The sequence below is a fragment of the Cetorhinus maximus genome, chromosome 5, assembly GCF_964194155.1.
Source record: "Cetorhinus maximus chromosome 5, sCetMax3.hap1.1, whole genome shotgun sequence".
Lineage (NCBI taxonomy): Eukaryota > Metazoa > Chordata > Chondrichthyes > Lamniformes > Cetorhinidae > Cetorhinus > Cetorhinus maximus.
The window spans coordinates 146,773,463-146,800,514 of NC_135883.1; the positions used below are offsets into that span (position 1 = coordinate 146,773,463).

Here is a 27,052-nt window from a genome sequence, read left to right on the forward strand (position 1 = left end):
GTATCACCATCTGGGTACATGCAAGCATAGTGCTGACTTAAGAGGCAATTTTGTGAATAGCCCGACACGGTGACGGTAAAGGATGGGAAGATATTGGATAGATTGCTGAAAAGATTTGCAAGAATGGTTTCAGGGACTAGGAGCTTCTGTTACGTGGATGGGTTGGAGAAGAGAAGGTCGAGAAGAGATTTGATCGAGGTGTTGAAAATCATGAGGGGTCTGGGAAAAACTGTTCCCATTGGTGGAATGGTCAAGAACCAGAAAACACCTATTTAAGCTGCTGGACAAGATGCAATGGCAACATAAAGAAAAGCTTTTATAGGTGGTTAGTGGTTATGATCTGGAATGCACTGCCTAACAGTGTGGTGGAGATAGTTTTAACCATGGTTTTCAAAAGACAATTGGATCAGAAGATTTGCGGGGCTATGGGGAAAAGGTGTGGGAGTGGCACTTGGTATATTGCTCTAGCAGAGAGCTGGCACAAACACAATGGGCCAAATGGCCTCCTTCTATATTGTAACCATTATATGATAACTCAATAATTCCTATAGTACTCTTCATGTACTGGAAGATGTTTGGCTGTTTCATAGCACAGAAGGAGCCAAAGAAATTGGAACAGAGCAGGAGGAAAAATTGGTATGAGACTGTTGAAAGGGAAACAGGTGGCAAGGTAGAAGAAGCTAGCCATCAAGGACCAGAATGAAGTGGTGCAGCAGTGGGGACAGAGCTTGCTGGTAGAGGAGCAGAAAGCTTGCACAGGTCCTTAAGCTTGAAGAAGAAGGTAGGGCTGGGCAAAGGTGATTGTAGTAGGATCTGAAAGCAAGGTTGTAAATTTTTCAATTCATTAGCTGGATACAAGGAAGGGTGAAGGGGCTGCTGACTTGGCGCAGATGAGAATGTGTACTGGGGATGTTTCACTATTTGTAGACTATAGACTAGGTGTTAGGGAGGATTGTGGAAATGATCCTTGGGGTTGATGAAGGCATGCGTTGCCTTAGGGTTGCCACGGGTATAGGGGAAATTGAGGTGGGCAATGTTGTAGAGCTAGAAGAGTTTAATCTTAGTAATGATCATAGGTGTTGAGCAGTCTGCCAAATTTCTGCAACTTCTGATTCTAGCAAAGTTAGCTTCTGGGGAAACCGTGGAATCAAGACCAGGTACTGGTGGGTGCCAAAGAGCATTGGTTTTTGTCTTGTGGACATTTGTAAGCTTTAGCTCCTCCAGATCTTAATATCTGTCAGGCAGTTGGAAAACATCACAATGGCATCTTTAGATTCATAGAGGAGGTAGAGCAATATATCTTGAGCACACCTGTAGAAGCAGACTGAATGCTGCTGTATGGTATTAAGAAGAGTTAACATGTATGTCATGAACAATGAAGATGAGACCAAGGATGGCCTCAGGAAGTACACTGGAGATGATGGTGCAGGCAAAGGAGAAATAGCCAGAGGTGATATAAAGCCTGGTGTGTGCCAAGTATGAATGGAAATAGAAGAGGCAACATATATGGAGGGGGCTGCCGAGCTTAGAAATAATGCAAAATGAAAGAAACTTGGACTGAGAAAAACGGTAATGTACCAAATCACTGAGAAGCTGGATAGTTTGTGTAAGCACAATGAATGAAGGCCCCTACAATGAATGAGTGAAAGGAATGCCTCAAAAATATTAATACCATGGGGATCCATGTTGAGATTCTTAATTTTATGGAATCAGTAAACCTTCTACCTGTTTAAAGAGGTTACGTAATTTTTATTCACTATGATGCAGATCAATATACCTTCTGGTTTTATTTTGTGGATGAGAGGTTTTTTAGATGTTTTAACACTGGCAACTGAGTGAGCATACGTAATAGCAAGTGGGTTTGAAGATTGGAGTTGGGTGACTAATAGGTGGGGCTGGGTGATAGTGTCTGAATTAGTTGAATCTCTATAGAATATGTCATTTCAGCTTTGTTACCTTTAATGATGGAAGTTGTCAGCTTTGTTCACAACTGGCCCCTCTATCTTTTTTTCCCCCTCTGCCTACAACGTTAACCACATTAGGTTCTTTAACCATGGCTGATACCATTTCTGTAGTTACTTCTAGTGCAGAAGTTTTAGCTGCACATCTGTCCTGTGGATATTGATAAGGAGGATGTATTGGATCGGCTGTCTGCATTTAAAGTTGATAAGGCTCCAGGACCAGATGAGATGCAGCCAAGGATACTGAAGGAAGTGAGAGTGGAAATTGCGGAGGCACTGCCATAATATTCCAATCTTACTTGGATTCACATGGTGCTGGAGGACTGGAGAATTGCAAATGTTAAACGTTTATTGAAACTTTGGCGGTGGGGAAGCTTCTAGAAACAATAATTTGGGACAAAATTAATAGTCACTTGGGTAAATGCGGGTTAATTAAGGAAAGCCGGCCTGGATTTGTTAAGGGAAAATCATGTTTAACTAATGTGCTAGAGATTTTTGAAGAGATGACAGAGAGGGTTGATGAGACTAATGTTGTTGATGTGGTGTACGTGGTCTTCCGAAAAGTGTTCGATAAAGTCCTGCCCAAAAGACTCATGAGCAAAGTTAGAGCTCATTGAACAAAAGGGACAGTAGCAACATGGATACAAAATTGGCTGAGTAACAGGAAACAGTTAGTGGTTATTGGATGTTTTTCGGGTTGGAGTTGTAGTTCAGTTCTCCAAAGTTGGGAACCTTATTCTTCCTGATACATAGTAATGACCTAGGCTTTGGTGTACAGGGCGCAATTTCAAAATTTGGGGATGATATGAAACACAAGAGGATAGTGTAGAACTTCAAAAGGACATAGACAAGTTGGTGGAATGGGCAGGCAAGTGGTAGTTAAAGTTTAATGCAATGAAGTGTGAAATGATTTAATTTGGTAGGAAGAACATAGGGAGACAATATAAAATAAAGGGTACAATTGTAGAGGGAGTGCAGGAACAGAGAGACTGGGGTGCATATGTGCATAAGTCATTGAAGTTGGCAGGACAGATTGAGAGCAGTTGGTAAAGCATACAGTATCCAAGGTTTTATTGATAGGGCACAGATTACAAGAACAACAAGTTTATGTTAAACATGTATGAAACACTGGTTTGGCCTCAACTGAAGTATTCTGTCTAGTTTTGAGTGCCACACTTTACAGGAAGGCATTGGAGTGAGTGTAGAAAATATTCATGCGAATGGTTCAGGGATGAGGAACTTCAGTTAGGTGGATAGATTGGAGAAGTTGGGACAGATTTCCTTGGAGAAGGGAAGGTTGAGAGGAGATTTGATAGAGATATTCAAAATCTTGAGAGGCCTGGACAGAATAGAGAAGGGAGGAGGGAGAAACTGTTTCCACTAGTGGAAGGATCAAGAACAAGAGGGCACAGATTTAAGGTAATTGGCAAAAGAAGCAATGGCAACATGAGGAGAAGCTTTTTCATGCAGGGAATGGTTAAGATGTGGAATGCACTGTCTGAGAGTGTGGTGGAGGCAGGTTCAATGAAGTATTCAAGAGGGAATTGGATTGTTATCTGAAAAAGAAGAATGGGTAGTGTTACAGGGGGAAGGCGGGGAAATGGCAATATGTAAATTGTTCATTTGGAGAGTCTGTGCAGACAGGATGGGCTGAATGGCATCCTCCTGTGATGTGACAATTCTGTGATTCTTCAATACTCATCACCAAGGAATTATTGTTTAGTTCAGAGACCGTCAAGAGAGTAGCCCCTCCAAGGCCATCTGGTGTGGGGCTTCAGAGAACATGAAGCCTTAGACATTTCACCCTTGACCACTGATCCCACCCACCCCTGACCATCCTCTGCTTCAAAACAAGGAACATGTGAGAATGATAAGAGAATAATTTGATATGGAATCTGAGGATCAAAGCCAAACCAGTATAGTGGAATGTGTAGCATGGTGATGTGGAGTGAGGCACCAGAGCAATGAATCAGGTTTTAGTTGGGCACTTGTACTTACCTTGCATTTTGAGCATGTCGTAGAAATTATTTTGTTAGAATAACAATTTCAAATCAATGTCTATGAATCCAAATATGTTATTGGCTCAGTGGATAATTAAAGGAATGCTAAAGAATAAATTTACACTTTTATAGCAGGCGTGTCCAACTGTTTGGAGCAAGATTTTAAAAAGTAACATGGCAGATTCTGGAAATCTGGAATAAAAGCAAAATGCTGGGAGTACTCAGCAGGTCAGGCCGCAACTATAGAAGGAAACAGAGATAAAGTTTCAGGTTGACGACTTTTCATCAGAGTTGAAGAAAGTTAGATATGTAATAGGTTTTGAGTAAGTGAAAGGGGGAAGAAGAACAAAAGGGAATGTCTGTGATAGGGTGGAGGGCAGCAGAGATTAAACGACAAAATGTTGTATGGTGCAATAGCCAAGGCAGTGTTAATGGATAAAGTAAAGGAACAAAAGATGTGCCTAGATGAGATGTGAATGGCTGGATAGCAACTGTCTGAATGCAAAGTAAAGAAAGAAATGAGAAAAACTGAACCAACAGAAAAAAAACAATATGGAAGCAGAGGTTATGATCTAAAATTGTTGATCTCAGTGTTGAGTCCAGTAGGCTGTAGAGTGCTCATTTGAAGGATGAGCTGCTGTTCCTTGAGCTTCATTAGAACACTGCAGCAGGCCAAATTGAAATGATAAGCCACATGAAGCTAGGAGTCATGCTTCCAGACTAAACAGAAGTGTTCTGCAGCATAGTCACCCAGTGCTGAATTTTTATGTTGGAAGGGAGGATTTGGGAGGCAGGACTAATCCTGCCATCGCGATCCCACCTCCATCTTGAGACTACCAGCAGACGGAATCATCTGGGGGTCCAGGCCCTAAGTGGCCTGGAGGCGGGCATACTACTAAAACAGGAGTGGAGGTGGGCCAAATCCAGAGCAGGCAGGTTAAACGGCCCACCATTTCCAAAAAACTTCTGCCTGGTGCTTCCAAGGCAATCAGCCCATATACAGTTGAACCTTTAGACCACTTTAAACCTACCCTCTCACTTATTATCCACTTTATAACCAAACTTGCAAGCTCTATTATAACAGTTGGAATCTGTTGAATAGCCCATAAAACTCCCTGCATAAACACTTGTAAAACAATTAGACAATTAAGCATTTGGATTGCAGCCAATAGCCCATAAAACTCCGAGTAAATAAACAGACTTCAGAACTGCTATCTCAGTAGATATCTGGAATGAATACATAAATACAATTGGAAAAGATAAAGCATTTACACTTGGTAGGCTACCCATTCAAGAAATGTACCCCAACTTTTTATCCATTAGATGAAATTATTTAACTCATTGGAAAACTTTTCCACTTTACAATATTGATATTTTTGACAGCTTGCCAATTGGCAGAAGGAGCACTCTGGCAAATGTATTGTTTAAGGGGTAGTTACACCTTCGAATCAATACACGGTCATAACTCACCTTACCGAACACAGACGCAGCTCGTGCTACAGCATTTAATGATGAACTGTAAAGGAAGCAAAAACACCTATATTTTAACCGCTCCCACCCCGAATCCATGGTTTGAACCTCCATGCAGCTGGTATTAAACCCAACAACTGCTAAAGTCAAGCTGTTCTGCATGAAAATTAAGAAACTTACCAGGGGTGGCTCTCAATGATCCCACAATGCTGTCAGTTTCATTCTGCATGGGTGCGGGCAGGTTCTGGAGATCACGCCCTCCCCATCCCCTTGAAAATGGTTGAGGGTGGGAACGGGGAGGCGGGACATTTGGCCTCCCCGCTCGGCGGCTATTTTATTTGGTGCCATTGGGTACCATGACAATCTACTCCCGAGTCTGCTTTTGATCTCCAATGTGCAGGAGACCAAATCACAAGCAGCGAATACAGTGCACTAAATTGAAAGAAGTACAAGTAAATCACTGTTTCACTATGAAGGAGTGTTTGGGGCCTTGGATGTTTGAGGGGTGGAGGTAATACATCCTTGCCTTGCATGGAACAGGAGCCTGGAATGAACTCTGTATGATTAGAATAGTTTGGTTTGGAGAGAATTCTAATTGAGTACCATGTATCTGGCTGCCCTTTTGTCACATTTTATCCTAGGGGTTGAAATATGCCATTTTGTCTTGCCTCCCGAACACCGAGCTTTGCTTGCTCAGTACATTCAATGGAAGTTTGCAGCAGCAGGAAGATTGGGGCCCCAAGAGTGCTTAATAAGCAACATATGTGGAAATGCCTTGTTCGAATCAGTGCTTGAGGGTTAAGCAGTTGGAAGGAGTATTTGTCATCTGATTACACACCACTGTCGTACAGATATCAGTCGTGGTGTGACAAACAAATGCTATACAGGAGTGATTTGGCTGCCATTTGCCATTCGTAATATTGTAAGTTTAGATAATTAGAACAAATAAACTGCCTTATGTTATGTCAGTTGTTCCAGCTTTATTGAGTCCCGAAAAAGATGCTGGTTGACTCCACATTTAAATTTGTCATTGAATTACAAGTTGGCAGCAGCAAAGCTCCATCCCACTTCTTTCCCAGCTACCTTGCATTTCTGTTTCTCCCAGTTCTTAATTTGTCCAAATAACACCCTAAGGCTGATACGAAGAATGGTAATCAAGCTACCTCCTGGAGAATGGCACAGAAGCGCATGGACATCTTGAGTTTTGGGAGCAACAACTGGTTTCATTTAGGTTGCACCTTTCACGTAACATAGAAAATAGAAGCAGGAGTAGGTCATTTGGCCCTTGGAGCCTGATCCGCCATTCAATATGATCATGGCTGATCTTCTATCTCATTGCCATTCTCCCGGTCTCTCCCCATTCCCTTCGAGTCTTTAGAGTCTAGAAATCTATCTATTTCCTTCTTTAAATATATTCAGTGACTTGGCCTCCACAGCCTTCTGTGGTAGAGAATTTCATAGGTTCACCACCGCCTGAGTGAAGAGGTTTCTCCTCATCTCAGTCCTAAATGGCCTGCCCCATATCCTGAGACTGTGACCCCTTGTTCTAGACCCACCAGCCAGAGAAAATATTATCCGTGCATCTAGTCTGTCCAACCCTGTCAGAATTTTATACATTTCAATGAGATCCCCCCTCATTCTTCTAAACTCCAGTGAATACAGGCCTAGTCAACCCAATCTCTCCTCATACGACAATCCTGTCATCCCAGGAATCAGTCTGGTGAACCTTCGCTGCACTTCCTCTGTGGCAAGTATATCCTTTCTTAGGCAAGGAGACCAAAAGTGCACACAATACTCACCAGGGCCCTGTATAGCTGCAGTAAAACATCCTTGCTCCTTATTCAAGTCCTCTTACAATGAAAGCCAGTGTACCATTTACCTTCCCAACTGCTTGCTGCACCTGTATGCTTGCTTTCAGTGATTGGTGTACAAGGACACCCAAGTCTCTTTGTACATCAACACTTCCCAATCTATCACTATTTAAATAATACTCTGTCATCCTGTTTTTCCTACCGAAGTGGATAACTTCGCACTTATCCACATTATACTGCAACTGCCATGTTTTTGCCCACTCACGCAACTTGTCTAAATTGTCTTGAAGCCTCTTAACATGCTCCTCACTACTCACGTTCCCACCTAGTTTTGTGCTGTCAGCAAACTGGGAAATATTACATTTGGTTCCCTCATCCAAATCATTGATATAAAATGTGAATAGTTGGGGCCCAAACAGTAGTGCAGTACCTCACTAGTCACTGCCTGTCACTCTGGAAAAAGACCCATTTATTCCTACCCTCTGTTTCTTGTCTGTTAATCAATTCTCAATCCATGCCAAAATATTACACCCAATCCCATGTGCTTTAATTTTATACACTAACCTCTTATTTGAGACCCTATCAAAAGCTTTATGAAAATCCAAATACACCACATCCATTGGTTCTCCCTTATCCTGCTAGTTATGTCCTTAAAAAAACTCCAGTAGGTTTGTCAAACATGATTTCCTTTTCATAAATCCATGTTGACTTTATCTAATCCTGTTGATATTTTCTAAGTATCCTGTTATCTCATCATTTATAATAGGCTGTAGCATTTTCCTACTACTGATGTTAGGCTAACCAGTCTGTAATTCCCTGTTTTCTCCCTCCCTCCTTTTTTAAACAGTGGGGTCACATTTTCCACTCTCCAATCTGTTGGGACTGTTCCAGAATCTATAGAATTTTGGAAGGTGACAACTGATGCATCCACTATTTCCATGGCCACCTTCTTTAGCACCCTAGGATGTAGATTAACAGGCCCCAAGGATTTATTGGCTTTAAGTCCCATTAATTTTTCCAGCACTTTTTTTATTAGTAATATTAATTTCCTTCAATTCCTCCTTCTCACTAGACCATTGGTTCCCTAACATTTCTGGGAAGTTATTTGTGTCTTCTTCTGTGAAGACAGAACTAAAGTTGCTGTTTAATTGCTCTGCCATTTCCTTGTTCTCCATTATAAATTCTCCCATCTCGGACTGTAAGGGACCTGCATTTGTCATCACTAATCTTTTTCTTTTTATGTACTTATAGAAGCTTTTACAGTCTGCTTTTATGTTCCTTTCAAGTTTACTTTCATACTCCTTTTTTCCCCTCTTAATCAATCTCTTGGTCCTCCTTAATCAATTTCTTGGTCTTCCTTCGCTGAATTCCACACTCCTCCCAATCCTTGAAGTTGCTACTTTATCTAGCAACTTTATATGACTCCTCTTTGGATCTAATACTGTCCTTAATTTCTTTTCTTAGCCATGGTTGGGCCACTTTTCCTGTTGTGTTTTTGCACCAGAAAGGAATGTATAACTGTTGCAATGCATACATTTGTTCTTTAAATATTAGCCATTGTCTATCCGCCTTTTAATGAAGTTCCCCAATCTATCGTAGCCAACATTCCCCTCATACCATTGTAGTTTCCTTTGCTTAGATTTAGGGCCCTAGTTTCGGATTGGAACACTTCACTTTCCATCCTAATGAAGAATTCTATTATGTTATGGTCACTGTTCCCTGAAGGACCCCGCACAATAAGATTGTTAATTAACCCCTTCTCATTATGCAGTACCAAATCTAGGATAGCCGGAACCAGCTGGTACCTCGACATACTGATTTCAAAAAACATCTCATACACAGTCCAGGAATTCATCCGCCATAGTATAATCACTAATTTGGTTTGCCCAATCTATATGTAGATCAAAGTCACCCATGATAGCACCCTTATTACATGCATCTCTAATTTCCTGTTTAATGCTGCCCCTACCTTACCGCTACTGTTTGGAGGCCTATAGACAACTCCCACTGTAGTTTTTTTTTTAAAAGTCCTAAGCACCAATGGCAGAAAGGAACTTGAAACCCTGTATTTTGTTTCCCACCTGCCATCCCCATGCCAGCAGCACTGCAACCCTGCTGAACTCTGCTTTATCCTGAAATCAGCTAGCTCCACACACAGCAGCGATCTAAATTAGAAACCTGTGGACTAGTATGGTCCTGTACCGCACTGAGCGATGCCAAGTTTGTAGATCCTTTGCGACAAAGATACAGTAGCCTGCTTATTCAACATTTTTCTTTTAACTGAAAGAGGGTACTTGGGATGGGGGAATTAAAGGGAAGATGAACCAAATTGAGACTTTATTTATTTATTTTCGTTCTCTCTCCCTATGCCCTCTAATCCATTACCATCATAAGTGAATTCTCCCAAAACTTTCCAATGCTAGACATTAGAACTGTTTCGCTTTTGTAACATAATTGCTGTAAAACATTGATAATCTTGCAACTGACAAACTTGCTGAGCAAAGGTCAGTCCAGCAACTAGTTAACACTTTTACCCTATTTTTAAAAATACTGGCAACCTTTGAGCTTCAATCTTTATTTGGGTTAGAAGCCTACACATAGAGAATATGCTACCTAAAAAAGTATATATGTAACACCTTAGATAATGATTGTCTTTCTGCCTCAAGGTTATCAAAGCAAAGAGGAAACAAAAATTGATTTGATTTAAAGGCTGAAACTAACAAATGGAGACAATTGCTGCATTCCCAGAGCAAACTTTTTCTGGCTCCTCAATGTGCCGCCTTCCCCATTCATATTAATGACCTAGATCTTGGTGTACATGGCACAGTTTCAAAATTTGTGGATGATATGAAACTCAGAAGCAGTGTGAATTGTGAGGAGGATTGTGTAGTCCTACAAAAGGACATTAACAAGTTGGTGGGATGGGCAAACAAGTGGTCAATGAAGTTCAATGCAGAGAAATGTGAAGTGATTCATGTTGGTAGGAAGAATATGGAGAGACAGTATAAAATAGGGGAATCAATTCGAAAAGGGGTGCAGGAGCAGAGGGACCTGGGTGCATATGTGCATAAGTTATTGAATGTGGCAGGATAGGTTGAGAGAGCGGTTAATAAAACATACAGTCCCTAGGCTTTATTAATAGGGACATAGACTACAAGAGCAAGGAGGTTATGTTAAACTTGTATAAGATGCTAGTTTGACTTCAGTTGGACTATTACATCCAGTTCTGGGTGCCGCACTTTGGGAAACATGTGAAGACATTCAAGAGAGTGCAGAAAAAAATTGTGCAAATGGTTCCAGCGATGAGGAACTTCAGTTATGAAGAGAGATTGGAGAAACTGGAACTATTTTCCGTGGAGAAGAGAAGGCTGAGAGGAGATTTGATGGAGGGAGTCAAAATGATGACAGGTCTGAACAGAGGAGATAGGGAGAAAATGTTACCACTCATGGAAGGATCGAGAATGAGAGAGCTCAGATTTAAAATAATTGCCAAAAAATGCAATAGTGACATGAGTTAAAACTTTTCCACGCAGTGAAGGCCTGGAATGCACTGCCTGAAAGTGTGGTAGAGGCAGGTTCAGTCAAAGCGTTCAGAAGGGAATTAGACTCTTATCTGAAAAGAAAACATGTACAGGGTTATGCAGTGAAGGCGGGAGAATGGCACTGAGGGAATTGCTCATTCGGAGAGCTGGTGCGCAGACAGTGGGCTGAATGGCCTCTTTCTGTGCTGTAACATATCTGTGATTCTATGATAACTGATAAAATCTTCACAACATGAAAAGGGAGGGAAGCATTGGTTCCTACATGTACTATCCATTTAGAGCTTGGAAAAGAAAGACGTGCATTTACGCAGCCTCTTTCATGATCACCCAAAGTGCTTTATACTCGATGAAGTATTTTTGAAGTGTAGCCATTGTTGTAATGTAGGAAATCTAGTAGATAACAGCAGGATACTGCCATTATGACTAACAACAAATTTGTTGGTAAATCATACTTGAAGTCTCATTCTTTCCTGTTTAATTTGTGTTACAATTCAACAGCAACTTCAACTGGCTGCAGCTTATGTATCTGATGCTCAGTATAACAGAAACATCCAGTTTGAAACTTCACCACAAGCAATCAGGTAAGACTTTAATAATTTATTATCGCATAGATTGGAACAGGTTTCATTGTCTTTTGTTAGTTTCACGCTTTGTGCTGTTGAGAATTATAAATACAGGTCTTTTTCTCAAGCTCTTAAGTTTGTCACCTGAACTACCAGACAACACTTAATAGATCAACACAATGGCAAAGAAACTGGTGGGAGATTATTTTTTTTATATACAGTGACTTATGACCTGGAATGCACTGCCGGAGAGGGTGATGGAACTGCATTCAATTGTAACTTTCATAAGGCATTTGATATGTGCTTGAGAGAGCTATGGGGAAAGTTCCACTCTGTTGCTCTATTTGGATAGCTCTTTCAAAGATCTGGCACAGGCACAACAGAAGGAATGGCCTTCCATGCTATAAGATTCTATGATTCCATATTTCTTTGTCTTGAAGTAGCCTGAGACTGTGGTTTATTGAGTGTTTCTAGTACAAAGTCAGTTCACGCTGTACCAAACGCTCAAAAGCATTTAATCTTTCCACAATGATGCATAACAACATAAATGCTGTCTGGATGATATGTTTCGTCATGAAAGTTATAATTTTGAACTTGAATTTGTAGGTACATTATCAAGTTCTTACTGTTTCTATACAATAGATTGAAAATACTTTTGAGTGTAACTCTTCCTATCAAATAAATGTCCATGTCCGATCTGAGCCCCACTGCTTCCCTACACTGTGACCTCACACCCTGAGCAACTTAATCAAGATTCTGAATCCAAATGCCGGAGCTGTGCATCCATTCGTACAAACTCTAGGCTGGAAAATTCCATATTATGCACACAATTTAATTTAAGAAATACACTAAATCCTGGACATATGCCTGATATGTATGTTGCAGAGTTTAGCTGATAGTTTGCACAGCTTAAGAAATGGACAAACTGTTAAACTTGTTGCTGATGTACAGTATCTATTTTTTTAAAAAAACAAGCCTCATGATAGGTTAGTATAAATCTTGCCTTAAAGAGCAGCCCTGCCTAGATGTTTAACTGTATTAAGAAAGATTAGGCTGAGTATTCATGCCTGTGGCATAGCAACCCAAACATTGTCACCTGACCATTTAGTGATTGTTATTCTATAGAAAAGCTTGCATTAATATAGAGCCTTTCACAACTTCTGGATGTCCCAAAGAAGCATTTATAAAAGTGCAGTCAGTTTATAATTACAAAAGTCATTTATAAAAGTGCTTTCCAGCAATTTTTGTTTTTGGAACATAATTTCCACGTTCACCTTGTCAATACCGTTCAGGATCTTATATACTTCAATCAAGTCACCCCTCACTCTTCTGAACAAGCCCAGCCTGACCAACCTATCTTCATAAGGCAACGCACTCATCCCAGGTATCAACTTGGTAAACCTCCTCTAAACCACCTCCAGTGCATTTACATCTTTCCTTACATAAGGAGACCAAACTGCACACAGTATTCGAGGTGTGGCCTCACCGATGCCATGTATAACTGAAGCATAATATCCTTATATTTATGTTCAATTCCTCTCATAATATTAGTCTTCTTAGTATGCAGGTACAACAAGTAACTAACTTTTTGTGGGCTCATGCACTAGAACACCTAGATCCCTCTGCACCTCAAAATTCTGCAGTCAATCTCCACTTAAGTAATGCTCTGCTTCTTCATTCTTCCTGCCAAAGTGAACAACTTCACATTTTTCCACATTTTACTTCATCTGCCATATTTTTGCCCACTCATTCAACCTATCAATATCTGTTTGCAACCTCCTTGTGTCCTCTTCACAACATATTTTCCTACCTAGTTTTTATGTCATCTGCAAATTTAGCTACCATGCCTTCGCTCCCCTCATCTAAGTCATTGATATAAATTGTAAAAAGCTGAGGTCCCAGCACAGATCCCTGTGGGACTCCACATTACATCCTGCCAATCAGAAAACAACCCATTTATGCATACTCTCTGTTTTCTGCCAGCCAGCCAATCTGCTAGCCATGCTAATATGTTACCCACTACACCGTGAGCATTTATTTTCCGCAATAACCTTTGGTGTGGCATCTTATCAAATGCCTTCTGGAAATCCAAGTACATCTACAGGCTCCCCTTTATCCAGGGAGCAGGTTACTCCTTCAAAGAACTATTGTGATGTTGATAAAAGCTTATGGTGTTGGGGATGATATATTAACATGGATAGAGGATTGGCTATCTAACAGGCAACAGAGTCGGGATAAATGGATCATTTTCAGATTGGCAACCTCTAACTTAGTGAAATGACGCAGGGATCAGTGTTGGGGCATTAACTATTTACCATCTATTTAATGACTTGGATGAAGGTACCGACTGTATTGCAGCCAAATTTGCTAATGATACAAAGGTAGAAAAGCAAGTTTTGAGGATGGTAAAAAGAGCTTAATGAATGTGCAAACAAATTGGCAGATGGGGTATAATGTGGGAAAATGAGAGATTTCTATTCTTTTCTATTCTTCCTGCCAAAATGGCAGAGTATTATTTAAAAGGAGAGAGACTGCAGAATGCAGTGCAGAGGAATCCGGGTGTCCTTTTAGGTGAATGACAAAAACTTAGTAGGCAGGTACAGCAAACAATTGGGAAAGCAAATTGAATGTTGACCTTTACTGCAAGGGAGACAGAGTAAATAATGCAGGGAAGTCTTGCTATAACTGCACAGGGCATTAGTGAGACTGTACCTAGAGAACTGTGTACAGTATTGGTCTCTTTACTTAAGAAGGGATATACTTGCATTGGAAACAGTTCAGAGAATTTTTTTTTTCATTCATATGATGTGGGCATCTTGGCTAAGCTAGTGCAACATTCATTGCCCATTCCTAATTGCCCTTGAGAAGATGGTGGTGAGCGCCTGCTTGAACCACTGCAGTCCTTGTGGTGTAGGTACACCCGCAGTGGTGTTAGGGAGGGAATTTCAGGATTTTGACCCAGCAACAGTGAAGGAATAAAAACAAAAATAGCTGGAAAAACTCAGCAGGTCTGACAGCATCTGCGGCGAGGAATACAGTTAACGTTTCAAGTCCGCATGACTCTTCATCAGAACGGTGAAGGAATGGTGATTATAGTTCCAAATCAAGGTGGTGTGGCTTGGAGGGGATATTCCAGGTGGTAATGTTCCCATGCATCTGCTGCCCTTGCCCTTCTAGATGGACGTGGGTTTGGAAGGTGCTGTCTAAGGAGGCTTGGTGTGTCGCTGTAGTGCATCATGTAGATGGTACATGCTGCTGTCACTGTGAGTCGGTGGTGGAAGCAGTGGATATCTGTGAATGTGGTGCCAATCAAGCGGGCTGCTTTGTCCTGGACAGTGTCAAGCTTTTTGAGTGCGTTGGAGCTGCACTCATCCAGGCAAGTGGGGAGTATTCCATCACACTACTGACTTGTGCCTTGTAGATGGTGGACAGGCTTTGGGGAGTCAGGTGAGTTACTCACTGCAGGATTCCTAGCCTTTGACCTGCTCTTGTAGCCACACTATTTATATGGCTAGTCCAGCTCAGTTTCTGGTCAGTGGTAATTCCCAAGATGTTGATAATGGGGGATTCAGCAATGGCAATGCCATTGAATGTGAAGGGGCGATGGTTAGATTCTCTCTCGTTGGGGATGGTCATTTCCTGGTACTTGGGTGGCGCAAATGTTACTTCCCACTTGTTGAGAGACTTCATGGGGTCTGGAGTCAATGCTGAGGACTCCCAGGGCAACTCCCGCCCAACTGTATGCCACTGTGCCACTACCTCTGCTGGGTCTGCCCTGCCAGTGGGACAGGTTCACTAGGCTGAATCTTGAGATGAAGAGGTTGAGGAGATCAGGCCTGTACGCATTCGAGTTGAGAAGAATGAGAGGTGATCTTTTTGAAACATAAAGGATTCTGAGGGGCTTGATAGGGTAGGTGCTGAGAGGATGTTTCCCTTTGTGGAGGTATCTAGATCTAGTGGACACAGTTTAAATGAATGGGGTCTCCCATTTAAGATCGAGATGAGGTGGAGTTTCTTCTCTGAGTTGGTTATCTTTGAAATTCTCTTCCATGGAGAGCAGTGGAGGCTGGGTCATTAAATATATTCAAGGCTGAATTAGAAGGTTATTGAACCTACAAAGTTGTTAAGGGTTATTGTGAGGGTGAGGAGGGTGGAGTTGAGGCCATATTACCTCTGATCTTATTACAGGTCAGAGGCTAGGAATCGTGCGACGAGTAACTCACCTCCTGACTCCCCAAAGCTTGTCCATTAACCACAAGGCACAAGTCAGGAGTGTGATGGAATACTCCCCACTTGCCTGGATGAGTACAGCTCCCACAACACCCAAGAAACTTGACACCGTCCAGGACAAAGCAGCCCGCTTGATTGGCACCACATCCACAAACATTCACTCCCTTCACCACTGACGCACACTAGCAGCAGTGTGTACCATCTACAATATGCACTGCAGGAACTCACCAAGGCTCCTTAACAGCACCTTCCAAACCCACGTCCATCAGAAGGACAAGGGGAGTAGATGGGAACACCACCACCTGGAAGTTCCCTTCACCTGGAAGCCACTCATCATCCTGCCGTGGAAACATACTGCTGTTCCTTCACTGTTGCTAGGTCAAAATCCTGGAACTACCTTCCTAACAGCACTGTGGGTGTACCTACACCACATGGACTGCAGCGGTTCAAGGAGGCAGCTCACCACCATCTTCTCAAAGGCAACTAGGGATGGGCAATAAATGCTGGGCCAGCCAGCGAAGCCCACACCCGTGAATGAATTTTAAAAAAACATGGCAGGGCAGACTCGATGGACAGAATGGCCTACTATTGCCCCTATTTTTTTTATAATCTTATGATTGTAGGTTAATATTGGTCAGAACACTGGGCCCAATTAACTGATTGTTGACTTTCAGACTCATGTTACTTAACAAAATTCCTCATTATCTGTAATATTTCTTCCACCTTGTAAAATGATTAACAATTTTTGGAACTATTGCTTCCCTAGATTCTACAAATTGTACAATCACTGGTCTACACAGGGAATCACTTATTTTTTTGTCCTTGTGGATCTTCTGCTTGGCTTATTTGAAGACCCTGCAGTCTATTTGCTACCGATTTGGGTGAGTTCCTTTCAGTGACTGTGTTTACTTCTGCATTCAATCTTCAGTATTTTCAGATTGCCATGACTCCATTCCATTTAGAAACATAGAAACTAGGAGCAGGAGTAGGCCATTTGGCCCTTCGAGCATTCTCCGCCATTCATTATGATCATGGCTGATCATCCAACTCAATAGCCTGCTCCCGCTTTCTCCCCATACCCTTTGATCCCTTTCGCCCCAAGAGCTATATCTAACTCCTTCTTGAAAGCATACAATGTTTTGGTCTCAACTACTTTCTGTGGTAACGAATTCCACAGGCTCACCACACTCTGGGTGAAGAAATTTCTCCTCATCTCAGTCCTAAATGGTCTACCCCGTATCCTCAGACTGTGACCCCTCGTCCTGGATTCCCCCACCATCGGGGACATCCTTCCTGCATCTACCCTGTCTAGTCCTGTTAGAATTTTATAGGTTTCTATGAGATCCCTCCTCATTCTTCTGAACTCCAGCAAATATAATCCCAACCAACTCAATCTCTCCTCATATGTCAGTCCCGCCAACCCATGAAACCTTCGCTGCACTCCCTCTATAGCAAGTACATCCTTCTTCAGATAAGGAAACCAAAACTGCACACAATATTCCAGGTGTGGTCTCACCAAAATATTGTGTAATTGCAGCAAGACATCCCTGTTCCTGTACTCAAATCCTCTGACTATGAAGGCCAACATACCATTTTCCTTGTTTACCGTCTGCTGCACCTGCATGCTTACCTTCAGTGACTGGTGTACAAGGAACCCAGGTCTCGTTGCACATTCCCTTCTCTCAATTTATAGCCATTCAGATAATAATCTGCCTTCCTGTTTTTTCCACCAAAATGGATAACCTCACATTTATCCACATTATACTGCATCCGCCATGCATTTGCCCATGCACTGTAATCTCTACCAGTGTGTGATTGTCTCAGCAACTAGTGATATGTGTCTCATTTGTTCACATTCACACACAACAGGAAGTTGCTTCCCCCCCTTCGAGATGGGAACGAATGAGAGATTATTTCCCTTTAAGTATTTATATATACGTTGCTTGCTCATCCTCATCATTCTGCCTTGTGAACCGCATTGATTTTGGTTCTAGCCTCTCTCCCTCTGATCAGATGGCAAAAGGTCATTGACCTGAAATGTTAGCTCCATTTCTCTCCCCACAAATGCTGCCTGACCTGCTGAATGTTTCTTTTCCTTTTGTTTCTTGCAGCAGAAATGTACTGTTGTTTCCATGTACAGAAAAGGCCCTTTTACTTGCGATAAATCTGCTGACCTTTTTGTTACTGTTGCTGCAGTTCCTCTTTCCTAATGTTGTAGTGCTCAGCGGGCGGTCGAGGCGGTCATCAGGCCCAACTGTCTGCCCCTCTACCGCGGCTATGTTCACAGCTGGATGGCCCTGGAGAGGGAGCGTGCAATGTCTACCGGTACACTAGAGGCCTTCCACTATCGGTGGACGGGGGCGGGGGTGCATCATCACCCCCGGAAATGACATTTTGATTTAATTTTGTAAGTTTCCTTTCACGTTCTTGTTTTAGTTACAATGCCCCAGCACGGGCTGTCACCCCCTCTGATGTATTGATTTTTAGCTTCATTTATTGCTATTTATTTCAGAAAGAGTATAAATAGGGGTTAGCTGGGGCACCCAGGTGTGAGGAGAGCTACAAGACTGAACAAAGTCAGTAAACTCTCTCAGTAAAGAAAAACTCTGTGTCTTGGTTTTGACTTAACCAACTGGCTTGGATTCTGCTAACAATGCTGAACCCATATAAAGCTCTGGTTAGGCCACAATTCATCCATTTGTGACCACCACACTTCAGTGAAGATGTGAAGGTCCTTGTGAGGGTGCAGAGGAGCTTTACCAGGGTGGCTCCTAGGATGATAAGTTTTTAGCTACAAGGCTAGATAGCAGAAGCTGGGGTTATTTTCCTTGGAGTAAAGGAGATTGAGATTTGGTAGAAGTGTCTAAGGTTATGACAGATTTAGGTAAGGCCATTATCAGCCTTGTCTAAATTTTGTCAACTATCTAAACCTAATTTGTTCTAACGTAAAGACTACAAGCCACAATTGGTGCACAAATAATATTGAATTTAAATAGCTGAAATACCTTGCACCTTTTTAAGGGGCAAAGTCGGGGATTTTTCATTAAATTGTGGCTAGCAGTATAAATGAGCTCACCATTGTGAATTTTTTCAAATAATAGTGATGCTCACAGGCAAGACTTCATAAAATGAGGCTTCCTACTGGCAGAGGGAAAATCTTTACCATCGTCTTTTTAGCTCTGATCAGGCAGTTCTCATGATCTGCCATGGGCAGGGTCTACTGACATAAGTTGGGGAAGCAGTGGCATAGTGGTATTGTCACTGGACTGGTATTCCAGAGACCCAGGGTAATACCACCATGGCAGATAGTGAAATTTGAATTGAATAAAAATTTGGAATTTGCAGAAGGAGGTAGGAGGCATTTATGGAACACTGGTCTAGGACCTCAATATGAACAAGAACTGACCTCTAGGGGAAATTTAGAGCCAAAGTCTGGAAATGTCCCCATTTAGAGTGATAAATGTTTGGAATAAATGATTTCTATTCCTGGATGCTAAGAGAATCCTGAACTGACAATAAATGGAATGGAGTTGTGGTGTTTGAAAATGTTGGAGATTAATCATTGATTATTTCAAATTATAAAAATGAATTGAGTTGAGTTAAAAATGTTGCAGGTATTGGAAATACAACAGGATTCCACAAAATTATAGAAGGCTGAGCTGGAGAGCCTTTCCTTTTGTGTATTTCATTTCAAGGACCAATGCAGAATTTTAAGAGTGGTACCAGACTTTTACCATTAGAGGTCCTATGTGAACTTTGCAAATAAACTTTGTAAAAGTGTTTAAAATATCTAAATGTAAGTCAGACACAGTCTGATTTCTCTTCCCTACCTCCCCTCTCCTCAAAATCAGAGATGTGGGGTGGCAGGTTGAGAAATATTGGTTCTGTGGAATTTTTCACCTACCAAGCTGCAAATGCAAAGTGTATCATAATTCATTGAAAATAGACAAAATAACAAAGGATACATAATTGAACTGTGACCTAGTTCAAATAGAGATTTTTTAAAATGGAGAGCTAGTCATAATATATTTGTTTATTTATTTAAAAATGAAGACTCCTCTATCCTTACTTCATCAAAGTGGTACAGAGAAGAATTTCAGACCGATATAATAAACATTTGTCTGCTGGTACTTGAGTGTCGTTTGAGGGCTACTATTTGATAAAGTGTATTGGTATTTGGATGGTGGACAAGTGATTAGAACTCTATTTAATGTGTAACATTATGTACATGCCCAACATGGAAACACTTTGTAACTTGGCATGAAAAGCAATCTGCCTCATGTATTCCAAACATTTATCACTCTAAATGGGGATATTTCCAGGCATTGGTTCTAAATATCCCTCAAGGGTCAGTTCCTGTTCATGTCGAGAGGTCCTAAACCAGTGGTTACCTTAAATACCTCTTACCTCTGCTCCCTGTGTTAATGTTCTCGGGATATTTTTGAAAGATAGTGGCTTTTATGAGACTTTCTCAGCTCTTCACAGTACACAGAGTTCTTATAGCACTTCACTGCACTGAACAATCTGTGTCCCAATGATGAGGTAGTTTGCTGACAACTATATGCATCTGATATTAAACAATTTTTGCGAGCTTTTATGATTTGAGGCAACCTCTATCCTCAGATTTTAGTTGCATCATCTTCAGGCTCACAAGCATTCATCTACATCATTTATATAGTACACACTAGGTAAGTCTCCCATCCAAGATTTTTTTTCTTTTAGCATAGAGAAATCACTTGGTTTAATGTATATCATACAGAGAAATTGAGAATTTGGCCTGTAAAAAGATGCATGGAAGGAAGTGTATTGACCTTATAATGTCTCAGCAACATATTTTACTGATGACCATTGGAACTTTTTGGCTGCCTCCTTTATAGCCTTATGGATTGGCATCTGGGCGATATATATAGGAAAGCCATCTATGTGGAGTATATGCTACCTGGGATCCCTTGATCCTGTTCCCACTGAACTCCTGACTACCTAACTTTCATATGAACCCAAGCTAGCTGACATTGTAATCCTGAGGTACTGTTCCCCTAGCTTTCAAAACTACCCTTGACCCATGCTACCCTTGCAAACTACCATTGAATGGGCAAAGGTAGTCTGGGAAGATGAGTTTGTAGAATGCTTTCACAGTAGCTTCCCAGAACAATGGGTTGTGGAACAACTAGGGGCAAGAATGTTTTAGATCTCGTGTTGTGTAACGAGGCAGCATTAGTTAGTAGTCTCATAGTAAAAGATCCTTAGGGAAAAGTGTTCACAATATAATTAAATTCCATACTAAGTTTGCAAGGGACATACTTGAGTCCAAAATGAGAATCTAGAACTTAAACACAGCCAATTATATGGGTATAAGGGGAGGGCTGGCTAAGGTCGATAGGGTAAATAGAATAAAAGGTCTGGAGGTAAATAGACAGTGGGAAGCATTTAAATAAATGATTTAAAATGTTTAAAAAAACTTTGCATTAAAAAAAAACAGGTGAGAAAAATCCATCTGTGTCTTACTAGGGAAGTTAAGGATTGTATTGGATTAAAAGAAGAGGCTTAAAGGGTTGTGAAGAGTAGCAGTAAGCCTGGGATTGGGAGGGTTTTAGAAAGCAGCAAAGGGTGCCCAAAAATTGATTAAAAAGGGAAAAAAAACCTGCAAGTAAACCAGCAAGGAATATAGAAACAGATTGTGAGAGCTTTTACAAGTATATAAAAAGGAGAGTGCCTAAAGTAAATGTTGGCCCCTTAAAGGCAGAAACAGGAGAAATTACCATGGGGAATCATGAAATGGCAGTCGCTGAATAATATTCTCTCTGCCTTCACAGTAGAAGACACAAATTGCATACCAGAAACAGAGGGTAACCAAGAGGCTAATAAGAGTGAGGAATTTAAGGTAATTAATATCAGCAGAGAGAAAATAGTGGAGAAACTTAAGCAACTAAAAGACAACAAATCCCGGGGATGTGATAACCTACATCCTAGGGTTCTAAAAGAGGTAGCTGCAGAGTGGATGCACTGGTTATAATTTTTCAAAATGCCCTAGATTCTAGAACGATCCTGGTGGATTTGAAGTCGGTAAATGTATAACCACGATTCAAGAAAGGAGGGAGAGAGAAAACAGGGACTAGAGGCCAGTTAGCCTAACATCAATTGTCAGGAAAATGCTGAAATCGATCATTAAGGAAGTCTTAACAACACACTTAAAAACCGTAGTATGATCAGACAAAGTCAAGTCAAGTCAAGGTTTTACGAAAGGGAAATCCTGTTTGACAAATTTATTAGAGTTTTTTGAGGATGTAACTAGGGGGTAGATAAATGAAGGTCAGTAGATGTGTTATACTTGGATTTCCATATTTGATGATGCCACACAAAAGGTTAATATGCAGGAAAAAGGCTTATGGAGTTGGTGGCAATGTTTTATCAAGGATGGAGGATTGGTTAATGGGCAGGAAGTGGAGAACAGGGATCAAAGGGGTATTTTCAAATTGACAGGCTAGTAGGTGTTTCAAGAATCGATTTTGGGTTGACTTAGACAAAGACCTAAAGTAATGTGTCTAAGTTTGCTAATGATACAAAGCTAGGTGGGAGTGTAAGATGTGAGGAGGACACAGGCTACAAAGAGATATAGACAGGTTTAGTCCATGCATATCAAGGTGGAAAATGGCTTTTAATGTGGTGTTCAGAAAGATTTGGGCGTAGTTGTACAAGGAACACAAAGCTAGCGTGTAGGTACAGCAAGCAATTAGGAAGGCAGATGGCATGTTGGCCTTTGTTGCAAGGGGATTGGAGTAGAAGAACAAAGGAGTCTTGCTACGATTGTACAGGGCCTTGGTGAGACCCCAGCTGGAGCACCGTGTGCTGTTTTGGTCTCTATTATCTAAGGAAGGATATACTTGTCTTGGCAGTACAGTAAAGGTTCATTACATTGGTTCTTGGATGAGAAGGTTGTCCTCTAATGAGAGGCTGAATAAATTGGGCCTATAGTCTCTATTAAGGATAACAAGAGGTGATTCCATTGAAATATACAAGGTTCTGAAGGAGCTTGACAGGGTGGACATTGGGTGGAGTATGAGAACACTGGGGCACAATGTCCGGATAAGGGGCCAATCATATAGGATGTGAGATCAGAAGAAATGTCTTGACTCAGAAGGTGTGAATCTTTGGAATTGTCTACCCCATGGAATTGTGGATGCTCCATCATTGAGTATGTTCAAGGCTGGGATAGAAAAGTTGTTGATCTTGGAGAATCAAGGTATATGGGAGTGGGCAGGAAAATAGAGTTGAGGCAGAAGGTCAACCAAGGTCATATTGAATGGTGGAACAGGCTTGAAGGGCTGTATGGCCTACTCCTGACCTATTTCTTATGTTCCTATGTTTCTGGTGCTACTGGAAGTCTAAAACAAAAGTGGAAATCAGTAGACCATATGACATCTGTAATGTGAGCAGATGGGTTTGCCTTTAAGGTGCGGGGTCCTCATCAGCACCTCTATTTTTTATAAGGCTCTGTTTTCCACCATTGCGGTGCATGTGCAGTTGTACTGTTTACTCTGTGACATCATTGGGAGCGACTGAGTAGGCAGTGGCCTGGACAGAAATTAAGGAAAATAACTCCATTGTATCTTTGGTGAGGAATCTAAGGTTTAGCTTTCAGCTCAAGATGAGATTCAGTGCTCTGACCCTTAAACCCAAGCTCCTACACAAATGCTGCAGGACCTGCTCGTTCTGTCCAGTGTTCTCCATTTATAGGTTATTCTTTCTGTGTTTTACCCTTTTCCCTTTTTCTTGTTTTGTTGTTGGAAAGTTGCATCAGGCACCTGGAGAGCTAACCACAGACTAAAAAATCTGCAGTGTAAGATGTGCATTGTTGTGGGATGTTTTAGGCTGGACTAGCATTAGTCTATACTACAGCTAGTCTCTGTACGACCCATCTACATTCTGGTTTCTTATCTGTGTGACTGCAGCTCTCATCTCATTTCATTGATCAGGCCACATCAATTTACAATGGTATTTTATAATTTAAAAATAGCCCCTGACATGACCCGAGTTTGGAAGGACAAAATCCGTCATTGGTTTTTAGTGCATACGTGGACAAGTGTGCATGTGCTGATGGGTATCTGCGACCACCTTGCATTGACAGGAGACAGTGTTTTCATAATTCAACGCAGCTGGTTTCCTCCTATGCTCCCCCCCCCCCCCCCCCTCTCACCCCACCGCCCCGCCTGGCAACCTCTTATTTTTATTACTGAAAAAAGAGATATATTGAAGCTTTTTGTCTTGCTCACATCAGGACACCTTCGCAAGAATACCAAAATGGGGAAGACAACAATTTATACTCTGTGAAGAGAGTGTTTCACACTGCTATTATGCAGTAGCAACACGACTGGTATTCGCCACTAATAGGATGCTGCCTTCAAGCCAAAAAGAGACTATCACACAAATGAGTAATGTGGTATATGAATTTCAGTGCTGGTGTGATGCTGAGTATGTAGGCTGTATGTCCCAATACTGGTGGATCATATCAAACAGCATGTCCCAGCTGCTGTTCACAACAGGCAAGGTACAGACCACACCCAACCAACCCGTGCTTGCAAAACTCAAAATACAGTGTCCAACATAGATGTGATTCTGCAATTGGACAACATTTGCTAAATAACCCTCAGTGTGCTAAGAATTACACTGACAACCAATTTAAGATTGTCAGCCAGGCATGCAGTGAGGTGCATTTGCGTGTACTGGAAGCTACATATATCAATACACAGGGCCTTGTTCTTTGCAGACAGAAAGAACAAGTACACACATTGCGCCTGTTTCAGCTAAAATAAGTGACAGCCATTCACTGACTCATTCCTCAGGGCAGTGCCTTGACCAATCAGGGTCAAGCTGCCTGGTTTAAATTTCAAACAATGCTTGGCAGTCACCATCACTGGTCCATTCTCTATGGCAACGCCTCTCCCAATCAGAGTCCACTTGCCAACCTATCAGCACTCTGTTCACATACAATATAAATTGTTGTTTTCCCTCTATAATTAGTATTCTTGCGAAGTGTCCTGATGAGTGTAAGATGAAAAGCTTTGATATATTTCTTTTTTTTTCAGCAATACTCGTATTTTGAGTTGATTGCGTCTGGCTCCCTCTGCCCCATAACAAAAACAGAATTACCTGGAAAAACTCAGCAGGTCTGGCAGCATCGGTGGAGAAGAAAAGAGTCGACGTTTCGAGTCCTCATGACCCTTCAACAGAACTGAGTATAGTTAGGAGAAGGGTGAAATATAAGCTGGTTTAAGGTTGGCGGGGGGAGAGAGAAGTTGAGGGGGGGGGCGTGGTTGTAGGGACAAGCAAGCAGTGATAGGAGCAGATAATCAAAAGATGTCACAGACAAAAGGATCAAAGAGGTGTTGAAGGTGGTGATATTATCTAAGAAAATGTGCTAATTAAGAATGGATGGTAGGACACTCAAGGTACAGCTCTAGTGGGGGTGGGGTGGAAAGACTAACAGGGCATTAAAAGTATAGATTTAAAAATAATGGAAATAGGTGGGAAAAGAAAAATCTATATAAATTATTGAAAAAAACAAAAGGGAAGGGGAAGAAACGGGGTGGGGATGGGGGGAGGGAGTTTAAGATCTAAAGTTGTTGAATTCAATATTCAGCCCGGAAGGCTGTAAAGTGCCTAGTCGGAAGATGAGGTGCTGTTCCTCCAGTTTGCGTTGGGCTTCACTGGAACAATGCAGCAAGCCAAGGACAGACATGTGGGCAAGAGAGCAGGGTGGAGTGTTAAAATGGCAAGCGACAGGGAGGTTTGGGTCTTTCTTGCGGACAGACCGCAGGTGTTCTGCAAAGCGGTCGCCCAGTTTGCGTTTGGTCTCTCCAATGTAGAGGAGACTGCACTGGGAGCAACGAATGCAGTAGACTAAGTTAGGGGAAATGCTGCTTCACTTGAAAGGAGTGTTTGGGCCCTTGGACGGTGAGGAGAGAGGAAGTGAAGGGGCAGGTGTTGCATCTTCTGCGTGGGCATGGGGAGGTGCCATAGGTGGGGGTTGAGGAGTAGGGGGTGATGGAGGAGTGGACCAGGGTGTCCCGGAGGGAATGATCCCTACGGAATGCCGCCAGGGGGGGTGAAGGGAAGATGTGTTTGGTGGTGGCATCATGCTGGAGTTGGCGGAAATGGCGGAGGATGATCCTTTGAATGCGGAGGCTGGTGGGGTGATAAGTGAGGACAAGGGGGACCCTATCATGTTTCTGGGAGGGAGGAGAAGGCATGAGGGCGGATGCGCGGGAGATGGGCCGGACACGGTTGAGGGCCCTGTCAACGACCGTGGGTGGAAAACCTCAGTTAAGGAAGAAGGAGGACATGTCAGAGGAACTGTTTTTGAAGGTAGCGTCATCAGAACAGATGCGACGGAGGCGAAGGAACTGAGAGAATGGGATGGAGTCCTTACAGGAAGCGGGGTGTGAGGAGCTGTGGTCGAGGTAGCTGTGGGAGTCGGTAGGCTTGTAATGAATATTGGTGGACAGTCTATCATCAGAAATTGATACAGAGAGGTCAAGGAAGGGAAGGGAAGTGTCAGAGATGGACCATGTGAAAATGATGGAGGGATGGAGATTGGAAGCAAAATTAATAAATTTTTCCAGGTCCCGACGAGAGCATGAAGCAGCACCTAAGTAATCATCGATGTACCGGAGAAAGAGTTGTGGGAGGGGGCCGGAGTAGGACTGGAACAAGGAATGTTCCACATACCCCATAAAGAGACAGGCATAGCTGGGGCCCATGCGGGTACCCATAGCCACACCTTTTATTTGGAGGAAGTGAGAGGAGTTAAAGGAGAAATTGTTCAGTGTGAGAACAAGTTCAGCCAGACGGAGGAGAGTAGTGGTGGATGGGGATTGTTCGGGCCTCTGTTCAAGGAAGAAGCTAAGGGCCCTCAGACCATCCTGGTGGGGGATGGAGGTGTAGAGGAATTGGACGTCCATGGTGAAGAGGAAGTGGTTGGGGCCAGGGAACTGGAAATTGTTGATGTGACGTAAGGTGTCAGAGGAATCACGGATGTAGGTGGGAAGGGACTGGACAAGGGAAGAGAGAAGGGAGTCAAGATAACGAGAAATGAGTTCCATGGGGCATGAACAAGCTGACACGATCGGTCTGCCGGGACAGTTCTGTTTGTGGATTTTGGGTAGGAGGTAGAAGCGGGCTGTCCGAGGTTGGGCGACTATCAGGTTGGAAGCTGTGGGAGGAAGATCTCCAGAGGAGATGAGGTCAGTGACAGTCCTGGAAACAATGGCTTGATGTTCAGTGGTGGGGTCATGGTCCAGGGAGAGGTAGGAGGAAGTGTCTGCGAGTTGACGCTCAGCCTCTGCGAGGTAGAGGTCAGTGTGCCAGACAACAACAGCACCACCCTTGTCAGCGGGCTTGATGACAATGTTGGAGTTGGACCTGAGAGAACGGAGTGCAGTAAGTTCAGAGAGAGACAGATTAGAATGGGTGAGAGGA

General features: G+C 42.3%; 1 protein-coding gene across 1 annotated transcript in view; it reads left to right on the plus strand.

Moving 5' to 3' along the window:
* The window catches only part of tpcn3 (two pore segment channel 3), a 55,190-nt gene that overhangs the window by 1,448 nt on the left and 26,690 nt on the right, over positions 1-27,052 (plus strand). The window contains exons 2-3 of the mRNA XM_078542641.1: positions 11,283-11,365; positions 16,344-16,458. Coding sequence (XP_078398767.1) covers positions 11,283-11,365; positions 16,344-16,458 — 198 coding nt within the window. The remainder of the gene's footprint in view (positions 1-11,282; positions 11,366-16,343; positions 16,459-27,052) is intronic.